The following is a 22,438-nucleotide window of genomic DNA, read 5'->3' on the forward strand; positions in this document are numbered from 1 at the left end:
TTCTCTACCGCATGGCAGCAGATGCTTTAGGAAGCCAGCTTTAACAAAGCGCTCCGCATTCCACCCCCAGCCCAGGGAAGGCGGCTCTGCTCTCTGTCTGGCGGCCTGCTTTGAAAGGCGCTTATCTGGTATCTGCGCTGGAGTTCCATGCGCACGCGATAACAATCCCTATCTTATCTCTCTCTGTTCGTTAATGTCACGGCTTAAGGGCTGCTTCTCCGCCTGCAACAGGAACCGCAGAGTGGATTGTTTGCAGATTAGCCAACATGGGCCTCCGTGAGCCTGGAGCACTCTCCAAAACAGGCCAAACACTTGCCTGGTCATGCACAAGTTCCTACGCGGAGGCGCAACCGCGCAAACGGCCTCCTGTTTGCCGGATCCGGATGGCCGGGACACAGCGGCACGGTCGACACGCTCCGCGGAACGCGTACAAAGGAAGATACACAGCCGCAAATCGCACGTAGGGCTGCTTTCGAAACCGCTGCAGAGCCTTCGGTTTCTTTGACCTTTAATCAGAGCTACATGAAATCAAAGTCTGAGAAACAAAAATGCTTTGAGTAACGCAATAAAATCGAATTCTCGGGAATGGCATAATATAGAGGAAGTACATTTGTACACCACTGCACCGTGCTTTCGAGCTATGTCGGGGTATTTTTTTCTTCTCGCGAATCAGAAAGCGAATGCATTCTGGTGTAAATGAAATAGGTTGCCATTTGGAAAAACGGGCCATTTTGCTCCTGAGCTTGATTCTTATGACACGCGTTGGCACAATGGTGACTAATAAGCCCCATGATTACTGCATCCTGTGATGTGAAGATAAGATCCCTGCTTAGTCCATGAATTATGCATTGAGGATGAAGCCCGTAGCTGATGATCTGAAGGCCTGCAACGGGTTCCAAGAGAAACCTTTGATACATCAAAAATGTACCATTGCGCCGCTGCTTGTTAACACATCGGCGATAAATTTTAAATAGCTAACTATCACTACAAGCTGCGCAGTCAATGCTTAATGACTTCAGCAGTGACAAACATGTTGGTTAATACACAGAATAAGCATATTGGTGGTTAAAGACGTGTGGGGGCAAAAACGTGAGGTCTGGAATTTATTTAAATAAAAAAAAATGTAGCCTTAGAAGAAGTCGACATAAATGAATGGGCGCTACCTTGGCCGTGCGGTGGGCTATAACAGGACGCAAACATATAATCGGCCGAGATGGGAAACGCCTTGCAGACCTTCACCAATTTCATCCGCCTGCCTATCTCTTCCTGCCCATGGCGATGCAGTACCTCTCTCAGGATTCGAGCGGGTGCTGAAGGGCAGCTATTTAACACACCGAGACAACAAGCTCTGCTATCGGGTCCTCTCGGTGGCCGGTTTCTGTGCGGAGGGAGAATGCCGTCTTATCGCTGCTTCCCTTGATACTATAGCCTGTGTTCCCCACTGTATACCAAACAGTGGGCAGGTCCTACACTGAGCTGGGAAGGTGAGCAGAAGGTTCATTGTTGACTCCTGCACTCCTGGAATTTTATGACGCTTGTCTCTAAATGTTAGATGGCTTACACTGGTTTACCCACTTATATAGCTGGGTACTTTTTACTCTATCAATTTGGGGTAAGTACGTTGATCAAGGGATTGGGGGTGCGGTGGCACGGTGGGTTGGTCCTGCTCTTCGGTGGGTCTGGGGTTCGAGTCCCGCTTGGGGTGCCTTGCGGTGGACTGGCGTCCCGTCCTGAGTGTGTCCCCTCCCCCTCCGCGGCCTTACGCCCTGTGTGCCGGGTTAGGCTCCGGTTCCCCATGCCCGGTATGGGGCAACTGGTTCGGACGGAGCTTGATCAAGGGAGCTGCAGCAGGAGGTGGGATTCGAACCAGGGTTCTTCTTGTGCAAGTTGCCCTCTCTAAGCACTATAAGTGTGCCTTCTGTCACTTCAGTGATTATGTCCAAACTGACATACAAATGTGCAACAGGCTGCGCAACATGTTTTCTGTCTGCGTAATGGACTCCGGCTACAGAAATGACCTCAGAAAAGCACCGACTGATGTCCAGCAGCTTTCGTTCAACCTCATTCCGTTACACCTTCAGCTACTTTCGGAAATCTTGTCAAATCCAAACCGCAAAAAGAGCCGTTTTGTTTCTCCTCGCATTAACATTATTCTCCTCCCATTATTTTAGCTAAACAAGAATAATTCTGCTGAATGAAATCATGCCCGACCAAATTCCCAGTCTTTGTTCAGTCTGAATGGTTTAAAATGAAAAGTGTGAAGTAATTATGCATATGAGAACAGAACGAAATCCATTATTACAATAGATGGACTATTATTTGCTTGTAATCTTTCCTGCTCGGGCTAGTAGGTGTTTTCAAAGGGCGCGTTAGACACTAAATGTTAGTTAAAGCATCGCTGAATGAATCCGCCCAGCCCGCGTGGATCTCTTCTCAGGCCTTTGATTTCCTGCGCCACGCACAAGCGCCGGGAAGGCCCACGGGGATTTGGCGGCCTGTGATCTTAGAGGCGCTCTGACAAATGAGTACATTTGGCTGCGAGAACGGAGGCGTGGGGCCCAAACGTCGGCGGAATTGTAATGAGGAGGCGACCGGACCCAGACGTGCGCTCGGAACCAGTCGCGGCCTTGGTTCGCTTGCACGGCTGCGCGCGTCAACATGACGAAACCGGCGGCAAGTTTCAGCCGCGTGGCGCGTTGCTCCCATTGGCTGTCAGGTTTTCTGTCGTAACAACAACACGTGAGGCCCGTAGCGCGTGGTGTTTGTAGCCTGGTACAGCACAGCACAGCACAGACCAGACCTTCGTGATTTGTCGAGCGCGAAACGATGCATGTCATGTCGCTGTGCGCGTTTTCGATCGTCCCCAGTGAAAAGAGCACCGCCGCCGCTCCTCAGTCAGTCTCCATCACAGCTCCGTCAGCCGCCTCTCCAAATTGCGGCGTTAGCATCTCCCTCCCTCGTCGCGAGCGACTTTCGTAACCCGTGCGGTACGTTTCCCCGATCATCGCGCGCGCGGGAGAAGAAAAACGGCGCCCCGAAGCAGGGTAAACGCGCGGCCACCGGGAATCGACGGCGAACAAAAATGTTGACATTTTCCTGCTCGCATTTATTTATTTGTTTATTTCCAGGATGAGCGCAAGCAGCAGCAGCACCAGCTCTACCTGACACCGTGACAGCGCGTCGTTTTGCCTCAGCTGACGAGGAGGCCGCCATGCGAATTGGCGCCAATTTTCCAAAGAACAAGAACTACCCCTTGTGGGCAGGCAGGGGCAGCGCAGGGCAGCGCAGCGCAGCGCATTCGCCACCCCCAGCTGCCTCTGTAGCCCCACTGATAAGTTAACCTTGTGATAACATGCTAATACATGATGAATGCTGTGGTAATTAGACACAGCTTTTCACAGTGAGCAAAGAGGACATCCAGCAGCAATTAGCCCGAGTCGGGGAGATAATTTCCGAGAGCAGAAAGAAACCTTATCGCACTTTCACGGGGGTCCCATTTGACAACGGTAGCATTTTTCCTCATTTATTTATATAATTGCCTGTTTGATGTCTTCTACAGCACGGGCGCACGGTCTGTGATCCAGTTCGAAGATATTGATGGACATAATTGGTGGGGGGGGGGGGTCTGTAGCCCTCTGTGCCTGATTTATCTTTACGTTGTATCCCCTCGTGCAAAAGTGACAGTGATTCGGAAGCTGTCGCAGGGGCGACGGAGCTGGAAACGACTAGCATCGTAATGAAATGTTTTTGTGTGGGTGTGTGTGGTGGGGGGGCGGCAGACAATATTGTCATATCTAATATAAATAACCTTTTCATACCGGGTTGTATTCTCCAAGGGCCCCAGCTCTCTCCCTGCGAAAGCCTTTCTTTGCAGACAGACAGCTAACAATGAGGAATGAATGCATTAGCGAGAAGAGGCCCCTGCCCTCGACGGGCTCCGCTCTCCCCATTAATAAGGCGCTGCGGGGGGATATGGGGGAACCGCGCGGATTAGGCCCCGCATTAAGGACACATTTGCAATTTCTATTAGGGCAACGCCTCGGTGTTTCCCAAACTGGGAAGATTTGTGCGCTTGTAATTAGAGCGTGTGCAAGCGCTTTTACATTGACAGGTTGTGTAAGTGCCCCTGTATCTTACCACGACGCCCTTTCGGAATGAAATTCGTGGAAAGCAAGCATGAGTTCTGCATGTGATGCAATAAGATGTTATCATTACTCTTATTTATTTTTCCTGTTGAAAAGCACGTCATTGGGGTCGATAATGTTTTCTCCTCCATAACTGCTCGTCCTAAGGCCAGGTGGTGGGGGACCAGAGCAAATCTGGACACATAGGGTGCTATGGAAGGCAAGGCAGGGTACACCCCAGACGGGATGCTAGTCCACCGCAGTCTTTTGTGTTCCGTTCCGTTTAAAGGCCACAATGTGATACACGGTGGAAAATAATATTATGGGGATGCACTGTATGCTCCAAGTAATTTTTTCACTTGCAAATTAAAAACACAGTCTTTAAGGTTCAGTAAAAAGGAGCCAGAGAAAAGCTGCACTGTTAATGGACACAAATGGCAGCATGCACGTACGGTACAGTAAGATGTTATCCTATCACTCGTATCATATTCATAGAATCCTGCTGGTTCTGCTTTTAAAGGGCAACCTGTATAGGGGCAGTCTAATATCATAGATTTCAGTGCCTGTGTGCTTTAGATGCGACTGAAAACTGAGTTATGTTCCATTATCACGTAGCGCAGACTGTTTCTCAAGTCCCGTTCAAACTCAATTACGATTTCTAATCGGCCTCACATCCGCCCTTTTCGATAAGCGAGGCCCCCTTTCAGGGCCATAACCACTCTGTTTATTAACTGCATGCGATCGGCTGATAAGCTCCCATTTTCATGTGAATGACCTTGTTCTCCGTTGGCAGGAAAAGAGATCGCTTAATTGAAATATCTCCTTAACCACTGATTGTTTTAAGAGGATTTTGCCTGCAGTGTTAGAGCACGTAATGCAGTGGAAATGTGTTGTCACTAGCATCCAGTGTAAACCTTTTAGACTTGTGTCAAGTCATTTGGGTGGCATTAGTGACGCCTGCCAATATCCCTGGTGATCAGCATTGAGCCGTGCTGCTGCGGCAAGAGGATTATGAGACGCAATCTCAAATTGAAATGTGAAAAGAGAGCTGCCACTGCCTTGGAATTCCGCCATACATGTGTCACATGGCCTGAAAGTATATTCCACACATATGAGCAATGATCTCATGTTAGTACAGTGGAAAGTGGCTGATTCAAGTACTGGATGGAGCAGTTGTTGTACCCTTAATTCAGGTAGTTCACTTGCAAAGCTACCATAAAATGTCCTGCTGGTGGTTTTGATAACACCGCAAGTCTGTTTTTACATGATTTTTAATGATATTGACTAAGAAACACAAGGGCAGCATAGCGGTGCAGCGGGTAGCTCCTGTGTGCTGGGCTCTATGTGGAGTGTGCATGTGCATGGAGTGTGGCTCGCTTTCATGTGGCTTTCCTCCCTCAGTCCAAAGGCACGATTCAGGCGGACTGATGGCTGTAAATTACCCATTGTGTGTACTGCATGTGTGTGAGAGAATGAGTGTGTGTGACTGCCCTGCGATGAACTGGAGTCCTTTCCAGGGTGCAGCCTGCCTCCCTATGCTTCCGGGATAGGCTCTGGACCACCTGGCACCGTACTGGACAAGCAGTTAGTCATAATGAATGGAAGAATGCATAAGCAACATTAATAATAATAATTATTATTATTATTATGACTCATACGGTGTTTCAACTTGATGTTTGCATAGTAATGGCACTTAAATATCATATTTAAGTGTTAAAGTGGTGCTGAAATATTAAACATGTCATTGGAGCACAAGGTGATACGCAGAGCAGTGTAGCCAGCACCGGTAGCAACTCCAGAGGGGTTCCAATTTCCAGCCTGGCTCAAACACATCACTCAGGCCCGTCTGGAGTGATGACACCCGGCTCTCACAGCAGATAGGCGAGCAAGTACAAACAGGCAGCCGATGAGATTAAACAGCCCCTCTTTTATCTGGGCCAGACACCAAAGTGACTTCCAAGTGGCCCTCGGGGACCCTCCATCCAATCTGAAAGGCAATGTGGTGTGCTGGTGCGAGTTACTGCTGTCAGTGAGAGTGGCCAGCTCCCTTGGTGATGTACCTCACTCTTGGCTTTCGATACCTGTCTGGTGACTGCCAAATACTTGGCCACCCCGGAATACACTGTTTTAATTTTCATGGAAATATTTGGCTGCTAACTTTATTAATACACAGTGATTAATAGCTATAATAATTGTATATCATTTTATTGGGTGTATCAATTTGGAGAAGTGTCTGCTGAATGAAGAAATGTAATTATTAGTATGGTTACATTTATCCATTTAGCTGACACTCTTCTCCAAAGTGACTTACATTGTTAAACTACTTATGATTTTCCTCGTGTATGAAGTAGGATGCTTTTTACTGTAACAATTTGGGGTAAGTACCAAGGGTGTTGCAACAAAAGGTGGGATTTGACCTTCCAACCTCTGAGGCAGCAGCTCCAACTGCTACAGCACCTGCTGCCCTACCTTACTGTTACTGCTACTTATTAATATTTTATTCTTTAATCAGCTCTTTTGATCTGACCTCTCGGGTGCTTTTGCTTATTTAAATATCGCAGCGGAGTATTTTAACAGAGCACTGCAGATTATGCACCTTTCTAAAAGGTACAACAGTAGGCCTCCCAGTACTTAAAGTGGAGCAGCAAGCAGTATAATGGATAGAGCGTCAACTAAGGGCTCCCACTGCAGTATCCTTGACCAAGGTACTTGCCCTGAATGGACACAGCAAGAATTACCTTACTGTATAAATGGGTACATCTACAGTTACAATTACTCCTTTAGGCGATGCTTTTCTCCAGAGTGACTTGCAATGTTCAGGCACCTACAACTATTTACCCACTTATACTAATACAGCTGGGTAATTTTCACTGGAGCAATTTAGGGTAAGGACCTTAAAGTACCAAGGGTAAATCGTTTCAAGTAGATGTGTTCAAACCTGCACGTCATTGTGAGTCGCTATGGACAAAGCTATAAATGTTAATAATAATATTACGTAATATAATTTGTGCAGTTGTTAAATGTATAACAACTGCGAGAACATTTTTCTCACCATGCCGATACTTTTATTTGTATAACTGAATTATGTGTTTGTGGATTTGATTTGACAAGGGAAGAATTTTTTTTTTTTGTAAAACGTAGATTGTATATAGCCGTCATCAAACACGTCCACCACTGCACGCTTTATTTTTGTACCCTCGTCACGTGGTACAGTTCCCTGTGAACATGGCCGCTCCTACCGCGGCTTCATTCCCTCAGACGGCCTTCTCCTCCACAATCAGCTGATGTCTGTAAATACCTTCGGTTGCCAGGAAGTGCGTGAGTGTGTGTGCGCGCACGCACTGGCGAGACGGCGATCGGACTTTAAATCGCATCTGAAGACAACAAAAGGGGATGTTTTGGCCACGGAGGGGACGGTAACAGGTTCGTATCGGGGACGAGCGCGTCGCGAGCGGAGGCGGCGATTGCAGTCGCGCTTCCTGGCTGCTCGTTTTCTTTTGCTTGTCTTCGCGGGTATAATTTACTCACAAAGAGGCCCGGGATAGAAAATGTAAAACAAACAAAAACGCGGCCTCTCTTTTTTTCCCCCCTTTAGCAAGAGTCTACGTTTTTCTAATGAGCAGAGCTAGAGAACCTTGTAGTTGCCCGGAGTGCTGGTTAGCACGGTAACGCAGTCGGTGGCTGTCGTGTCGGTGGTGCGCGCGCCGGCGGTCCGTCTGTCCGGGTGGAGTTCCCACTTGTGCGAGTCCGGTGCTGAGTCCCTGAGTGCGTGCGCCTCCGCGCAGAGGGAGGGACACCAACCAACCCCTTCTCCTCTCGTCTCTCCTCTCCAGAAACCGCACGGGACCCGAGCGGACACCTCCTCTCATCTCCTCCTTGTGCTCGTCCAGCCGAAGCGCCGCACGCGCAGCCTGGGAGCGCGCATGGAGGGGCGCGCCGCGCGCGGTGCGCAGCCCTGGGGGAAGCTGGTCCGGATGGAGGCCGGCTCGAGCTCCGAGGTGCTGCTGGTGAACAGGGAGTGTACCGTGGGCAGGAGGAAGGGTGAGAGCAGAGTACACGCCCAGTGTGACGCACACACACACACAGTGACACGCACACCGCCGAGCCCTCCGCGCGCTCCTCTTCGCGCTGTTTCACCGGGTTTCCTGTCAGCTCCACAAGTTTCTCTTCTCCATTAAGACGCAAACAATGCAGTTCTCACGGTGTCTAGTAGAGTTGTTTCCGCACAGCACCGCCGGCTTCTTTTGTCGAATATAATATAGTAAGTGCAATACTTTTCTGCCTTACTACACAGCGTTTAATATTTTTTAAAGTTTTTTGCCTTGAAATAAATTTTTCCGCTAATTTCCTAAACGTCAGCGTCAAAGTTTGTCAAAGTTCCTTACGCGTTGTAACTGTACCGTACGTTACAGTACTTAAAGGTGTCATGTGTCCGTGTAAATCATAATCCTTTTCGTTGCTAAACATCATCATGTTTAGCTGCACTTTTTTTTTTATTTTTTTATTTTAAGGCATGATGCAGTGTCATTTAATGCTGGCGTTATCATGACATTGGACAATATCAATATGTCTGCTAGATACATACACAAACACCTAACGAGAGTGAAGTATTTCTTCACATAGTTTTTCAGAGAAAACTGTTCCTATATATAAGTGATGAAGCACGCTGATGCTTTGACATGTTTTCACGTGACCTTTCATGATTTTTATGTATAAAACTTAAGTTGCCATAGACACAGGGAGAGGTGCGTGTGAGGAGCCGAGGAGCTGAGGAGGCCTCGGCTCCGAGGTGTTGCCCAGCATGAGAAACTAGAAAGGCCTCTTCAGCTGGGTCAGTCTGGACACCCCGTGTCCCGACAAAGCCCTCCATAGTGTGTGTGTGTGTGTGTGTGTGTGTACAGAATACTAAGTAGGCTTTTTGTGGGTTTTGGAATGGAGATCAAGGTTTTGAAGTTGTGCCATTGTACTTTTCTGAGTTTGCTTTTTAATGCCAAGGGTTTTTTCACGTTAGAGATCATCTTGTCCTCTATGGCAGCTTGGATCTTTCAAGGCATGTCACCTTGTCACGATAACGGCTTTGACAGACTGGGACTTGGTGCATTTGTATAATCCGAGTACTCATGTTTCGTAAAGATAGTTATGACCCGATTCCTGCAATGAGTTTTGCCTGGAGTGTTCATCTTGGTGTTATGAACGATATAGTGGTCATTTTAACTTAGTTCAAATATTTTTCCATAGGTTGTGATCTCTCTTTTCCCGCAAATAAACTGGTCTCAGGTGATCACTGCAAAATTGTGCAGGATGCCAACTCTGGAGAGGTTTGGCTGGAGGATATGAGGTAAGACATTTTGTCTAGCTGAAGATAGTTCTTGATGTTTATTGAATGAAGGTTATGATTTGCATGAGTTGGAATTTAAAAAAAAAAAAAAAATGTCCAGACTCATCACCCAGTCCAGTCACTACTGATATCTTGGATTGAATATTTCTCGAGACGTATTCTCACCACTTTTTGAGGTATTGAACAGAACTTGTAACACAAAAATAAAGAAGAGAAGCTACAGGCAGTCCCCGGGTTACGAACAAGTTCCGCATCCTCAGTTGTCTTTAAAACGGATTAGTACGTAAGTCAGAACAGTTAGTTACGTTGGGTATCTAACATCAGTTTGTCAAATGTTTGTCTTGGTATATAGTGTATCGTGTACATTTCTCTGCATAAAAAACATTAAAGAAACTTCAGGATACACGAAAACATCCAATATACTGTAATAATAAAACAATGTAAGATAAAGATAATGTAACAGCAGTATAATAGTTATAGAAAGAGATGATGATAAATCTCACTACTGTCATGCTGAACAGAGAACACGGGGGAGACTGGGCCCAAGCGCAGGATTGTTTATTAAGAATCAAAGGACTAGACGTGTTCTCGTGGTCAGTCGATCGGCAAACTAACGGAGGCAAGGATCCGAAATCGTGGTCGAGGGATAAAGCAGGCGGTTGTTACCAAAGAGACGTGGAACGGGACTGGGGAAGGAGGGACAGGACTTGGAAGAGCGAAGCGAGGAAGGTTTGAGAACGTAGAGGGGATGGTTGTATCCAGTGAGATTCTGCACCTGGGAAGAGATTGAGAAGTGTGTTTTTTTTAAAAAACAGGCGAGTGCTCCAATTGAAGCTGCTGATTAAGGTGTGGGCGTGGTTCTGACAGCTACAGTATTTATGAGAGAGAGTGTGTGCAAAACATTAACGAAACTCGCTCTTGCAATGTTCATTGGCGTTTCACCTTTTTCCGATCGCTTTATTTTTTCAATCGTGATCGTTTTCCTTTTCTTGGATGCATCACCATCACTTGCATCACATTTACGCTTTAGTGCCATGATTAGGAGGGAGAAAACAAAAAAAAAAAAAAAACTTTTTAAAAGCAAATACAGTAACACACACAAGTCACTTAAGAGCAATGTGGTCCAACTGAAAAGAAGGAATTGCTTTGTCCTACCTCGGCCTCATTCACCCTACCGACAAAAAGCTGTAGACGCGCAATTTTTTGATGTGGATTGCAAAGTAGCGCCCGTTTATTACAAACCATTATATAACTTGAATTTTGAATATAATGGGCTTAATCATGAAGTTTTTATTTGATTGTTACTTAAAGGTGAAAAATTAACTTCCGGTCAGTACGAGGGTGGTTCATAACTACGGGTTGTACACAAGTCGGACGTTTGTAACCCGGGGCCTGTCTGTACTTTATTACCACGTGTCCTAGACAGCAGACTTTTGTTGGTGCTGTAACAGCATTAGGCAATTTGTAAGGGTCAGCGCTCCAGTACATAATGGACCTGATTCCTTTTCACACGCTGACAAGACTGCTGTGCTCCTCCATATCTGGCTGTTTGGTGGCCCCACTGACGAGCGGTCAAAAATCAAAAGCGTGTAGATTCTCGGTTCTGGCTCCAAATTTATGAGCGCCCTCTGTCCCTCAGAAGTGCTGAATGTCAGCATTCAAGAAGGGTCTCAAAACAAATCTCTCTTGGACCCACTTCTCTCCTGATCTAACAAGTTTGGTAAATTTGCACATTACCTTTTGTGTTTCCTGTCTGACTTGATTCTACAGGCAGCTACTCATGCATGCAATGTGCATAGGCAAAGATGGTGGTATTGGACAAACTGACTCTTCTTTGACAGCTGTATGTTTTCTTTTTTTTATCTAAAGGTCTTTGCCTACTGAGAAATTCATTTTTTGTTTACATAGTTCTGGAGAAATGCTAAATTAATAAATGTAAATCAATTGCTGTGAAACACACCAGTGATTTCTTCTGATCTAGCAACCTCTGTTCAGAAGTGATGATCCCTCTGTTTGCAAAATGCCTGGATTGTCATGGCTATTATTATTATAGTCAAACAGAATGAAAATAACTGCTGATAAATCGCATAACCACTACATCATATGCTTAAGTTGCTTTTTTGTCCCCAGCACCAATGGCACAGTAATCAACATGTCTAAACTGGTTAAGAAACAGATGCACCCTCTCCAGAGTGGCGATGTCATCTACTTTGTTTACAGGAAAAACGAGCCAGAGCAAAGTAAGGACACATGATTTTGGACGTGTGGTCTGCATAATGTAAAATCCCAACATGGTGATAGGTGTTACAGGTGCTTCTCTACATGTAATCTTATGAGAGTATAGTTGTTCCGTGCTGGAGTCTGATGAATGAAATATTTAGTTAATCTCATGAGAAGCGAGCATCTTAATTTTATTTAGGAGCCATTTTTATGTCCTACACATATAGTACGACAAGAATTTTTAGGCTATCCAGCATACATGTTTATTGTACACAGCTGAAGAGCAGCATGTTTGAAACTTGTACAAGCTGTTGCATAATGGCTGTGGGATTTCTTAATCTTGAATCACACGTTTGCTTCTAAGGCTTTCTGCTAATGTAATGCATACATTGTATTTTCTATGAGATGTACGTTGTTTGGAGAAACGTCTGCTAAATCAATGCATGTAAATGAATGAACGTAGCACTAGAGTGATCATTACGGCAGATGTAGTCTGCAGTGTATTTTCCTCCAGAAGCATGGAATCAGTTATGATTAGGAACACTGGTTTAATATTGGATAAGTGAAGACAGAGGAGTCTGTCATAAGGTTTGTCATTATTATTTTTGCAGATATTGCCTACATTTATCAATCCATACCCCAAGAGCCTTCAAGTGTACAGGATAACACAGGCAAGACAACTCTTTCACTCTTCTGATCATTTTTTACATAATTTCATTAAGCTCTTTTCCAAACTGATGCCAAAGCTCTTACTAGAAATAAATTGAAATGAATGGTTTTTCAAAAAAGGGGGTGCGGTGGCGCAGTGGGTTGGACCGCAGTCCTGCTGTCCGGTGGGTCTGGGGTTCGAGTCCCACTTGGGGTGCCTTGCGGCGGACTGGCGTCCCGTCCTGGGTGTGTCCCCTTCCCCCTCTGGCCTTACGCCCTGTGTTGCCGGGTAGGCTCCGGTTCCCTGTGACCCCGTAAGGGACAAGCGGTTCTGAAATGTGTGTGTGTGTGTGGTTTTTCAATTAGCTGGTTACGCTGCTGGGTTAAATGTACAGCCTGAATGATTTTATAAACTTGACAATTTCAATATTGCAATGCTGTAAAAATATGTTAATTCTCTGCGTGTTTTCTTGGCCTATTCTGATGTATGTACTGTACAGGCAGTCGCCGAATGACGAACGAGTTCCGTGTCCTCAGTCTGTCTTTAAGTTGGATTTTAACGTATGTCGGAAGTTAGGTATGGTGGGTATCTAACGTCAGTTTGCCAAATATTTGACTTGGTATATAATATATCATGTACCTTTCTATGCAAAAAAAAAAAAAAAATTTAAAGAAACACTTTGGATGCACTAAAACATCTTGCTGTCTGGAGTGAGATTCTGCAAACTGGGAAGAAGTGTCTCTTGTAGCCGAGTGCTCTCTCAGCGAGAGAGTGCCAGTGAGTGCATAAAACATTAAAGTTTTTTTCTTCATTGTTTCACCTTTTGCTTTATTTACTCATTAGTTTCAATTGTTATCGCTTCCCTTTTCTTGGATGCATCACCATCATTTGCATCACATTTACGCGTTGGTGCCATGGTTAGGAGGGTAAAGGCAACAAAATTAAAGCCAAATACAGTAACACACGAGGCACTTAACGGGAAAAGAAGGAAGTCTGTCCTACCTCGGGCCAACAAACCGCTGTACATGCACAATGTTTTGATGCGCTTTGCAAAGTAGTTCCCGTTTATTGTTATGAACCGGTGTGTGTGTGTGTGTGTGTGTGTGTGTGTGTGTGTGTGTGTGTGTGTGTGTGTGTGTGTGCACTCAAATTTTAATATAAGTTTAATTATGAAATTTTCATTTGATTGTTGCTTAAGGGTGACAAAATCAACTTCCTGTCAGTAAGGGGGTGGTTCGTAAGTACGGGTTGTACGTAAGTCAGACGATCGTAACTCGGGGACTGCCTGTAGTCTTATACATGCTTCATTGCTTTGTGAAGTACAAGAATAACTTACTTTGCATGAGGACTCTTATTTTAATTCCATTAATTTTAACGCTGTCTTTGAAAAGCACAGTAGTCGTGTACTAACAACCACCCTTGCCCCCAACACCTGCTCCAAGCGAGGGTGACTGAGATGTCCTCCACAGGAGGCTGTGCCCAAGATGAGCCCCGACCCTCTACCTCCACCTCCCACCTCTACAGCAGCGTGCCTGCAGCCCCTCTCACCACACCATGCCATTCTATCCCTCAGACCTTTGTTTCAGGTACAGCAACTTGTCCCGCCCCTCTGTCTAACACTAGCCTGTTCAAGAACTTGGGCCTTTTGCCAGGATGTCGTACAGCAATCCAGTGAAACTTCTCATGTGACATTTGCAGGTTCTGACACACTGCTGTCTTCCCAAGAAGCCAGTGGAGAGAAGCCAGTAACCGCAAGAACAGAAGCTTCCTGCACTGGAGATCTTCTAAAGTCAGAGGAAGGGAGCAGGATTTCAGTTATGGAGGATAACGAACCAGAGAGAAAAAAGAGAAGAACTGGTACTCCTTACTGCATTTGTTGTCCTTCCTTGTGAAGGCAGTAGGTAGCAGTTGAGGTTATGCATCTATTCTCTACCTTTTTTTTCTTTTTTTCCTAGACAAGGATTATGGATTACCTGGTCTGCCTGATTCTGGGTTTACTGAGGCAGGAGACCCTGCCAAGGTGGCTGTGGGGACCCTTGTGCAGAAAGGAACAACAGAGGGGCCCAAGATTGACAAAATGGAAGAATCCCTCACCTGCATCATCTGCCAGGATTTGTTATATGACTGTGTGAGGTAAAATCAGTCTGAGCATCCATGCTTCTTTTCTACAGATGTTAACTTTAGCAGTGTTGACCAGCAGGCTGCTTTTGTGCATTTCATATAAGCATTAAGTTCCATGTTCTATGAATACACCCAGTCCTCCTACAATAGGGTCCCATACAACAAAAAACTGCTGTAACAGTTTATGAAATGTGTACTTTTTCTAGTAATTTTTAATCATAGCGTGATCATTTTACTTCCAAAACAGCTGGAAGAATTGATATAAGAACATAACTCGCATCATTCTTACTTGTGTCATCAGGTTTTTTTTTTTTTTTAAAGGAACACTTAAGTTCCATTGCCATGCAGTTGCTGCACAGCCTTTAGGCTACCTTATACATTGGTAGCTGTTGAAGAGAGGAAATGGTCAATAAAAATGATTGATCAGTAAAAGCCAGTTGTCCATATTGCATTATTTTATCCAGTAGTTGGCTAAAACAAGTCAGTCTATAAACAGAACAGTCATACAAACTGTTTTAAGGACAACTTGATTTAAAGCTATGTGAAAATAGCATTAAACTGTATTTAAAAAATTTTTTTCATAGTCACCCCCAATATACACTCTATTCAATTTAGAAAAATTTGACTTGACAAGGTTTTTTTTTTTTTTTTAAATAGTCCTACTTAAGCTTACGAAGAATTTCTTTACTTGTATAAGTACCGAATTTGCACTTCTTGAGTCCTCTGTGGAAGAAATTTGACATAATTCAAAAAAGCACCCAAAAAAAGAGAGTATTTAGCTTTTATTTCACCCCAGCTGGAGGGAGAATGCCCTGTGTCACTGTCTAGGGAGTCTCTACAAGCATCCAAAACACACACATTATACAGTTCTGAAAGCACATGCTACATATATGGTAACATTTCACAGTGGCTTTCTTTCTGCATGATCAATGCGTGCTCAGCTTGTTTACTTCTCATTTACTTATCTACTACATTTTCTGTAGGCTACAGTAGGGTATGTGCATCATATAGCAGGCACCCTACACCCCTTCAGCTTATCTCTAAACCTGTCAGCAGTATTTATTTTCTTGTCATTTCAGTCCCAGCATCTGGTCAGTATCTATTTTACTCCTTAGAGTTGGGGGTGCAGTTTCAGTACATTCCTGTTTCTCACACAGTGGGTTTTGTGCAGCAGTTACAGAACACTCCAGTTGTACATTTAATGCCTGCCATAATTTCTGCTCACTTTTCTTATTTTTCTCTCATACCCGATAGCTTGAATGTCACAAGGTATTTACAATTTCTCATTTAGTAAATGCTTCTCCAAGCTAATGTACAATGAATATTATGCATTAGTTGTCCAGTGTGACTTGGTGCTAAATACACTGCACTAAACCCTTTACTCATGTCACCCCATTATACATCAGAGTAATTTCACAAATATAGGTGGTCCTTGACTTATGACAAGGTTCTGTTCTGAAGACCTCATCAAAAGTCACTTTCATAAGTCATTATCCCCTTTGTATTGGATATATCCTATAATATATAAATGATAACATGTAATAATGCTGCTATCTTCTGCAGTGGGGGTTGTATATGTTCATTAATTTTACATATGTTAAAATCATCCTAATACAGAGTACAGTATTCTAATTATTGTAATCAGTATTTTTATGCTGCAGTTATTTTCACTTTCATTTCTATATGTTTTGCTTTTTCTTTTCTGCACTATCGCCACACTTTCATTTTCACTTGCTAGTCATTGTAGAGAAGAAAAAGTAGCTTGAATCACAAATTAAATGTTCTGGGGGGGGGGGGGGAATTAAAAAATTGCTCATAGACAGAAAGCCTGACTGAGTCAGTAAGAAAAATGGTGCCTTGTGGCAGCATGGCCAGCAGATCTTATCATACAGCAGATAAGCGGTCAGCGTTAGATGTTACAACCAAGTGTCAGGACTTGAAAATAATATAAGGCTGATGGGTTGCCCATTGTAAGTCTGCGTGGCTGTGAATTGCATATGTCAACATGAGGACTACCTGTGCATACATATGTGCATGTACTACAGGCCATTTAGTCACCTATTCACTTGCATTCACTTGGAAGTCTTTGCATCAGGGGAGGAAACCAGGGCACCTGGAAAAACTCACAAACACTGGGGAACATGCAAACTACACCCAGACTAGGCAGGGATCAAACCCATGTCGAACTGCACGGTCCAGGTGCTGTGGCAAACCATTACTACCCACTGCACCGCCGTGTGGCCCTTATCAGAGACCAGTGACACCCTGCGGCCTCGAAAGAATGGCAACTTCTTTGGACAATGCGAATTCATTTGTTCAGTTTTCATTGGTTTCTTTCATCTTTACTGTTCTGTTTTTCTGTGTTACAAGCTGAATGAATACTTAAACATTGAGTACAATACCTATGTTTTAAGTGTACAGTACCTAAGCAGAGAACAGCCAGTGGAGAGTGGGTAGACAGTCCTACAGTATTTCCTATAGTAGTTAATGAAGGTAAATTGCCTTAATTTGTGGTGCTATTGCTATTGTTAACAATGTAATTGTGTCCATTTTAATGTTTGACATTTTAGAATAAATGGGTGTCACTATCGGCTTAGAATACAAAATTTTTACCATCGAAACTGATGGTAATTTCATCGTCAGTTTAGGAAAATTCATAAAACCTTACGAAAGGTTTTTCAGAGACCCGTTGCCTTTGTCAGCGGAGTAAAGATTATGTATTAATGTTAAAAGCTAAAAATCATTTTTATGTTTGCCGGTTTTATCGTCAAACACAAAAACTAGTAAAAAAGGGCTTTTAAGTGGCTTTTCCCCCCCCCCCTTCTTGTCTGATTTCTTATTTCCTATAAGAAATTCACTTCTTCACAACAGGAGTTTGTCTAACAGGGTGATTTCACTGAACAAATGAACCTGTTATGTGAGGAATGGTTATATACTGTATATGTACAAGTGGAATGTCCCATTTTTTTGAGCTCCCCAATGCATTATGGTACTTCCCGCTGTTGTGCAGCCTGCAGCCATGCATGCACACGTTCTGCGCCGCCTGCTACTCGGGCTGGATGGAGCGCTCTTCCCTATGCCCCACCTGCCGCTGCCCTGTGGACCGCATCCGGAAGAACCACATCCTCAACAATTTGGTGGAGGCCTACCTGCTACAGCACCCAGGTACAGCCTTTCTGGAGGGTACAGGACTAGAGGATGGAACAGAAATACCAGGGGAACGGTACATTCTGGAACTAGACTGAGAAACACAGGACTCAGTTGTGCCCTATCTATTTCCAGGATGCTAGGACAGAAGCTGGCCTGTTGCTCAAAGAAATTTTGTGTTCAGGGTACAGCTGGTAGCGCAGTGGTTAGGACTACTGCCTTTGGACCCAGAGGTTGCAGGTTTGATCCCAACCTCTGGCTGTAGTACCCTTGAGCAAGGTACTTACCCTAAATTGCTCTAGTAAAATTATTCAGCTGTGTAAATGGGTAAGTCGCTTTTGAGAAAAAAGGGTCAGTTAAAGGAATAAATATAAATGTTCAGAAGTTTGCAGCTCTTTTCTTGGGTGCTTGATTGGGCTTAACTGAAAATTGTAAGGCATTTTAAGTGGTTGCCAGTTCCACGTTGCTCTTTTATCTTCTGGTGGTGTAATTATATAACGTAGTGTTCACAGTCCTTCAGTGTAGGTCTTCACAGCTGTTTTCTAGTGAATTGTCTTTATTAAGTTAGCTGGATTGCTGTGTGCTCCACAGAAAAGTGCCGTAGCAAGGAGGATCTGAAAAGTATGGACATGCGTAACAAGATCACTCAGGACATGCTGCAGCCAAAGATCGAACGCTCCTTCTCCGATGAGGAGGGCAGTTCAGACTATCTCTTTGAACTCTCCGACAACGACAGTGACACCTCTGACATCAAGTGAGCCCCTCAGCCCCCAGCCGTAATTAGGACCGATGTCCAGACGTGTCAGGAACACTGGCACATGGCACACCACGCAGATTGTTTGTGGTTTTTCGTCCCCTGCTAATTGATTTTTGCTCTCTTTTCCAGTCAGCCTTTTGTGATGTGCAGGCAGTGTCCAGGATACAGAAAGGATGTCATCCCAGGGCCCTATGTTTCAGGGATGGCCAGTGAGGAGCATACTGTCAAGCCTTTAGGAGAAGGGCCCTCCACATCCTCCAACACTGCAGGAGGTGCTGCCCAGATCTCGCACTTCGGCATATCGTTTTCTCTGTCTCTTATAACCCTTGTAACAGTCTCTTTTTTTTTTTTTTAATTTATTTAATGAAACACTTTTCTGGCTTAGTTAATGAATAGCGATACATTTCTGCACAGATTATAAAAGGACTCAAAAGAAAACGCTTTCAGTACAAATTCAAAAACTTTTTAGGTTTGTATCTTAATACTGTAGTGATTGAAGATGCTTACTGAGGAAGATATTCTTCATAATGTTGACGTCACTGTGCCCCCCCCGTCTGCACCAGCTGTCCAGGAATATACATGTCCACCACAGGGCAGTCATGTTACCTGCACCTGCTGCCTACAGCCCATGCCTGACCGCCGCAACGAACTTGCTAACCACCCCTTCTCTGCACAGCAGTGTGAGTGTCCTCCTCCTTCAGAGAGTGCTCGTTACCTCAAGATATTCCTGTTGATTTGGCACTACTTGCTGACCATTGAACTCTGCCCCCCCCCCCAGGTACAGCATGCCACCTTCCCTTCTGTCATATGTACTGGGGATGTCAGCGAACTGGATGTCAGGGCTGCCTGGCCCGTTTCAGCGGTATGTGTCCCACAATGTACCTCTTGATATTGACTTTATCCATTGTTAATTTTGCTCGATTGAATCTTCTCAGGTTTTTTGTGTGTTTTGATTTTTGCAAATCATGTTCCCATATAACTAATGCATAAAATGTATTTTCTGCTTCAGAACTTAACCTCACTGAGAAATGCCTCGATGGTGTTCTCAACAGCAATACTTATGAATCGGATGTCCTACAGGTATTCTTTCCCCCTCAAATAATTGCTGTTTGTTATAATTTATTTGGCTGGTGTCCTCATCCAAAACGACTCTCTGTATCTTGATAAATGCATTAGACTTACATGGGAAAGGTACCAATAGAGCATTTATGAGGATGAGCCTACATGAAGTAAGGAATGGTAAGATGGTGTATGTATCAATGTCACACAGCTGTGTGTGTGTGTGTGTGTGTGTGTGTGTGTGTGTGTGTGTGTGTGTGTGTGTGTGTGTGTGTGTGTGTGTGTGGACTGTGCACTGCAGTTTTATGGCTCTCCACATCCCTCTGTGTTTGCCTCTTTGGTCATTTTAAACATGTATAACAGTAGTTCCTCTGTGACAGAAACCAGTTTATCTTTGCTCATAGTTTTGTTGTGAATCCTTTTCTGCTGGAAGTCCCCTATCCCTGGTGAGGGGTCTTAGGTTTCAATCATGTCACAATTTTTTGGTTTGTTCTCTGGCAGAACTACCTGGCGTCCAGGGGCCTGACCTGGAAAGAGCTGCTCCGCGACAGCCTGCTGGCCTTACAGCAGGGCACCTTCCATCTTTCCGGTAAGTGTTCCTACCTGCCTCTTGAGTGAACCCTTCTCCTCCCCCGAGATGGCAGCAGTACTGAAAACAATCTATCTTTCTCCTCATCGGTTTCATGCAGACTATCGCATCACGGGTAACACGGTTCTTTGCCACTGCTGCGGCCTACGTGCCTTCAAGGAGCTGGCATACAAGTATCGGCAGAATATTCCGGCCTCGGAGCTGCCAGGTATCTCTCTGCCACCCTTGTCCTTGCTGACTTGTGTACCGGCTCTGCAGTGTCATTGTGATGCTCTTGTTTTGAAAGGACTGCTTTGTCTATATTAACATACTGCACTTCAGCCCATATGAATTTCATCCAGTACCCTTTACTCTCCCCCCCAACAACTACCACCTGTAAATTTGCAGCAGCGGTAACATCTCGTCCTGATTGCTACTGGGGACGCAACTGCCGCACACAGGTGAAGGCGCACCACGCCATGTAAGTAGCATTTCTCTTCAGTGCACCAAATCAGAAAGGGATGCAATTTCATGAAGTTTATTGTTGAAGCAGCTAGCGCCAAACTGATTTCAACACGTGTTTTTTTTAAGAGGATCACAGTGCGAAAGCCCTGTGACATAAGGATGAGCTGACTGATTTCCTGCCAAGAGAGGGCGCTAGTGTCTCACCTCGTGATGTACTCTGCTGCTGCTGGTGTCCAAGTTGAAAGCTAAACTGGAAACCAACTTTTTCCTTTTGATTTTTTTTTTTTTTCTTTTTAAGGAAATTCAACCATATTTGTGAGCAGACCCGCTTCAAGAACTGAAGAATCAGATTTTCTATTCACCTTTTTGCCTCTCCACATAAGGGGGAAAGGAAAAAAACTTCTCTAAGTCTGCCTACCCCTTCAAGTGAAAGTGGTAGTGTGGTGTACCTTGCTGTTCAGCAAAATGTTGTCCTAGGACAAGCAAGAAGTAACTTTAAAAAAGCCTATAGTAATAGTAGTAGCTTACAAATTAAACATGTTATTGATTTGCCTAATAACGCATGTTAGTTTCCAAGGTCAAACACTTGATTGTGAACATGTTTGCAGTGACATAAGTAGTCTTCTTATGTAACTGTAGTCTTTGCGTATGATGTGTGAAGAATCCTCCAGCAAGGTGCTGCAACAGTAGAATCCACACAATGTTGGATGGGATGGAGTCAGTTTTGTTTTGCAGAGTTCAGTGACTTATGTTAGTGTGGTCAGTTTCCTTTTTCAGTAGTTTTCTACTGAAAAAGGCAAGTCTAAGTAGGCTTTCATCAACAAGAAGTACCGATACATTATACTCCCTTTTGCAAGTTCCTGCTCTGACTTTAGTCTCACATTGCCAGTCTTTCCTGTGCACATGGGTCTTTGTGCCTTGCACATCAACACAGGGCATTTCTGAAGACCTAGGAGTTGGATCATGTGTTTTGTGCCTGAGACTCTTCTCGATGAAGCAATTTACAGTTCCTTAGGTTTTCTTTTCATACTTTTCACATGTTGTTAGAAGTATGGTGTATTTGTCACATAGAAATCAGCTAACGGCGCCTTTTCTTATAGCTGCAGTATTATGAGCCTAGCAGCCAATTTGGCTTTGATTTGTTTCTGGGGCTTCCTCCTTCCACGGCCGTTTAATAAACGGCCACATATTATTTGGCACTTTATCTAGTGCTCATCTAATTTCATATCCCTTTTTCTACAAATATTGAGTGAAGCAGATCTGCATAGTCAGAGTATCCTATGCATTGTAAGAACTTGTTTGAGTTGGGTTGTGGGAGTATTGGTTATGACTGATGTTTCGGGAGTAAATTGCAACAATTCTCCCATCGCCGCAGCACTGTTTTATTGACCGTTGGCTGCTTTCATGCATTTAAACTGCTCTTGGGGAATAGAATGCAATTCATATTTATTACTGAATTGGGGGGATGCTGATAAACTATATTTTTAAAGCTTTTTCTAGGTTAGTGTGTGGAATTTTGAAAAGGCAAAAAGCCATTTAGAAGCTGTATATAATAAGCAGGGCTGAGCGCAAGTCCATGCAATAGTTGTACAGGGCGATTTTACTGTAGTAGGGAGATGAGAGTGAAATTTTGAAATTGTGTAGTCCTTTCTGATACCTCGGGGCTTGGTTTTGTGCTTTGCTTGGGATAATCAGCTTAAAGCCGGTTGAAAATAGTGCATTTCTCCGATCCAGTGGTAATGGCTAATACCAGGTTCCCTGTGGTAGTATGCCGTACCGCTGTAGAGAATGGAAACAAGAGCTTGTCTGCTATATTGTAGTACGCCTCCAGTCTTGCATAAACATACTCATAATATCCTGCTTGGTCATATGATTGGTATTAACAAGACTTAGTTATTATAAGACTTATTTATGAGAACCAGTAACTGCTGTGCTACAAGGCCAACCTGCTGTAATTTTTTTTTTTTTTTTTTTTTTTTTTTACACACAT

The 22,438-nt window shown here is 44.3% G+C and overlaps 1 protein-coding gene across 4 annotated transcripts; it reads left to right on the plus strand.

Annotated features, from left to right (window-relative positions):
* Window positions 1–7,304: 7,304 nt before the first annotated feature.
* Window positions 7,305–22,418, plus strand: chfr (checkpoint with forkhead and ring finger domains, E3 ubiquitin protein ligase). 4 transcript variants are annotated; one of them, XM_029256706.1, is made up of 18 exons: window positions 7,305–7,547; window positions 7,958–8,165; window positions 9,363–9,462; window positions 11,593–11,702; window positions 12,294–12,353; window positions 13,774–13,917; window positions 14,030–14,188; window positions 14,287–14,464; window positions 17,463–17,617; window positions 18,191–18,353; window positions 18,486–18,628; window positions 18,920–19,036; window positions 19,135–19,218; window positions 19,366–19,436; window positions 19,917–20,004; window positions 20,105–20,212; window positions 20,392–20,464; window positions 20,575–22,418. In XM_029256706.1, exons 2-18 carry the CDS (start codon window positions 8,048–8,050, stop codon window positions 20,603–20,605), a joined length of 1,902 nt encoding a protein of 633 aa, XP_029112539.1. In that variant the 5' UTR covers window positions 7,305–7,547; window positions 7,958–8,047; the 3' UTR covers window positions 20,606–22,418. The 4 variants fall into 4 exon arrangements, with proteins under 4 accessions (XP_029112539.1, XP_018617882.2, XP_029112540.1 ...); XM_018762366.2 differs by having other exon boundaries at window positions 7,306–7,547; window positions 20,747–22,418; XM_029256707.1 differs by having other exon boundaries at window positions 7,306–7,547; window positions 13,801–13,917; window positions 20,747–22,418.
* Window positions 22,419–22,438: the final 20 nt, after the last annotated feature.

Source organism: Scleropages formosus, chromosome 12, assembly GCF_900964775.1.
Source record: "Scleropages formosus chromosome 12, fSclFor1.1, whole genome shotgun sequence".
In the NCBI taxonomy this organism is placed as follows: Eukaryota; Metazoa; Chordata; class Actinopteri; order Osteoglossiformes; family Osteoglossidae; genus Scleropages; species Scleropages formosus.

What these genes read in the sequence shown, in the direction of transcription:
- chfr (XM_018762366.2), top strand. Translation starts at nt 8,048, where the DNA reads ATGGAGGGGCGCGCCGCGCGCGGTGCGCAGCCCTGGGGGAAGCTGGTC. An exon ending in AAGTGTACAGGATAACACAG is followed by an intron (nt 12,354 to 13,773) that starts GCAAGACAACTC and finishes ACCTGCTCCAAG; the next exon opens with CGAGGGTGACTGAGATGTCC. An exon ending in GTGAAGGCGCACCACGCCAT is followed by an intron (nt 20,465 to 20,746) that starts GTAAGTAGCATT and finishes TTTCTTTTTAAG; the next exon opens with GAAATTCAACCATATTTGTG.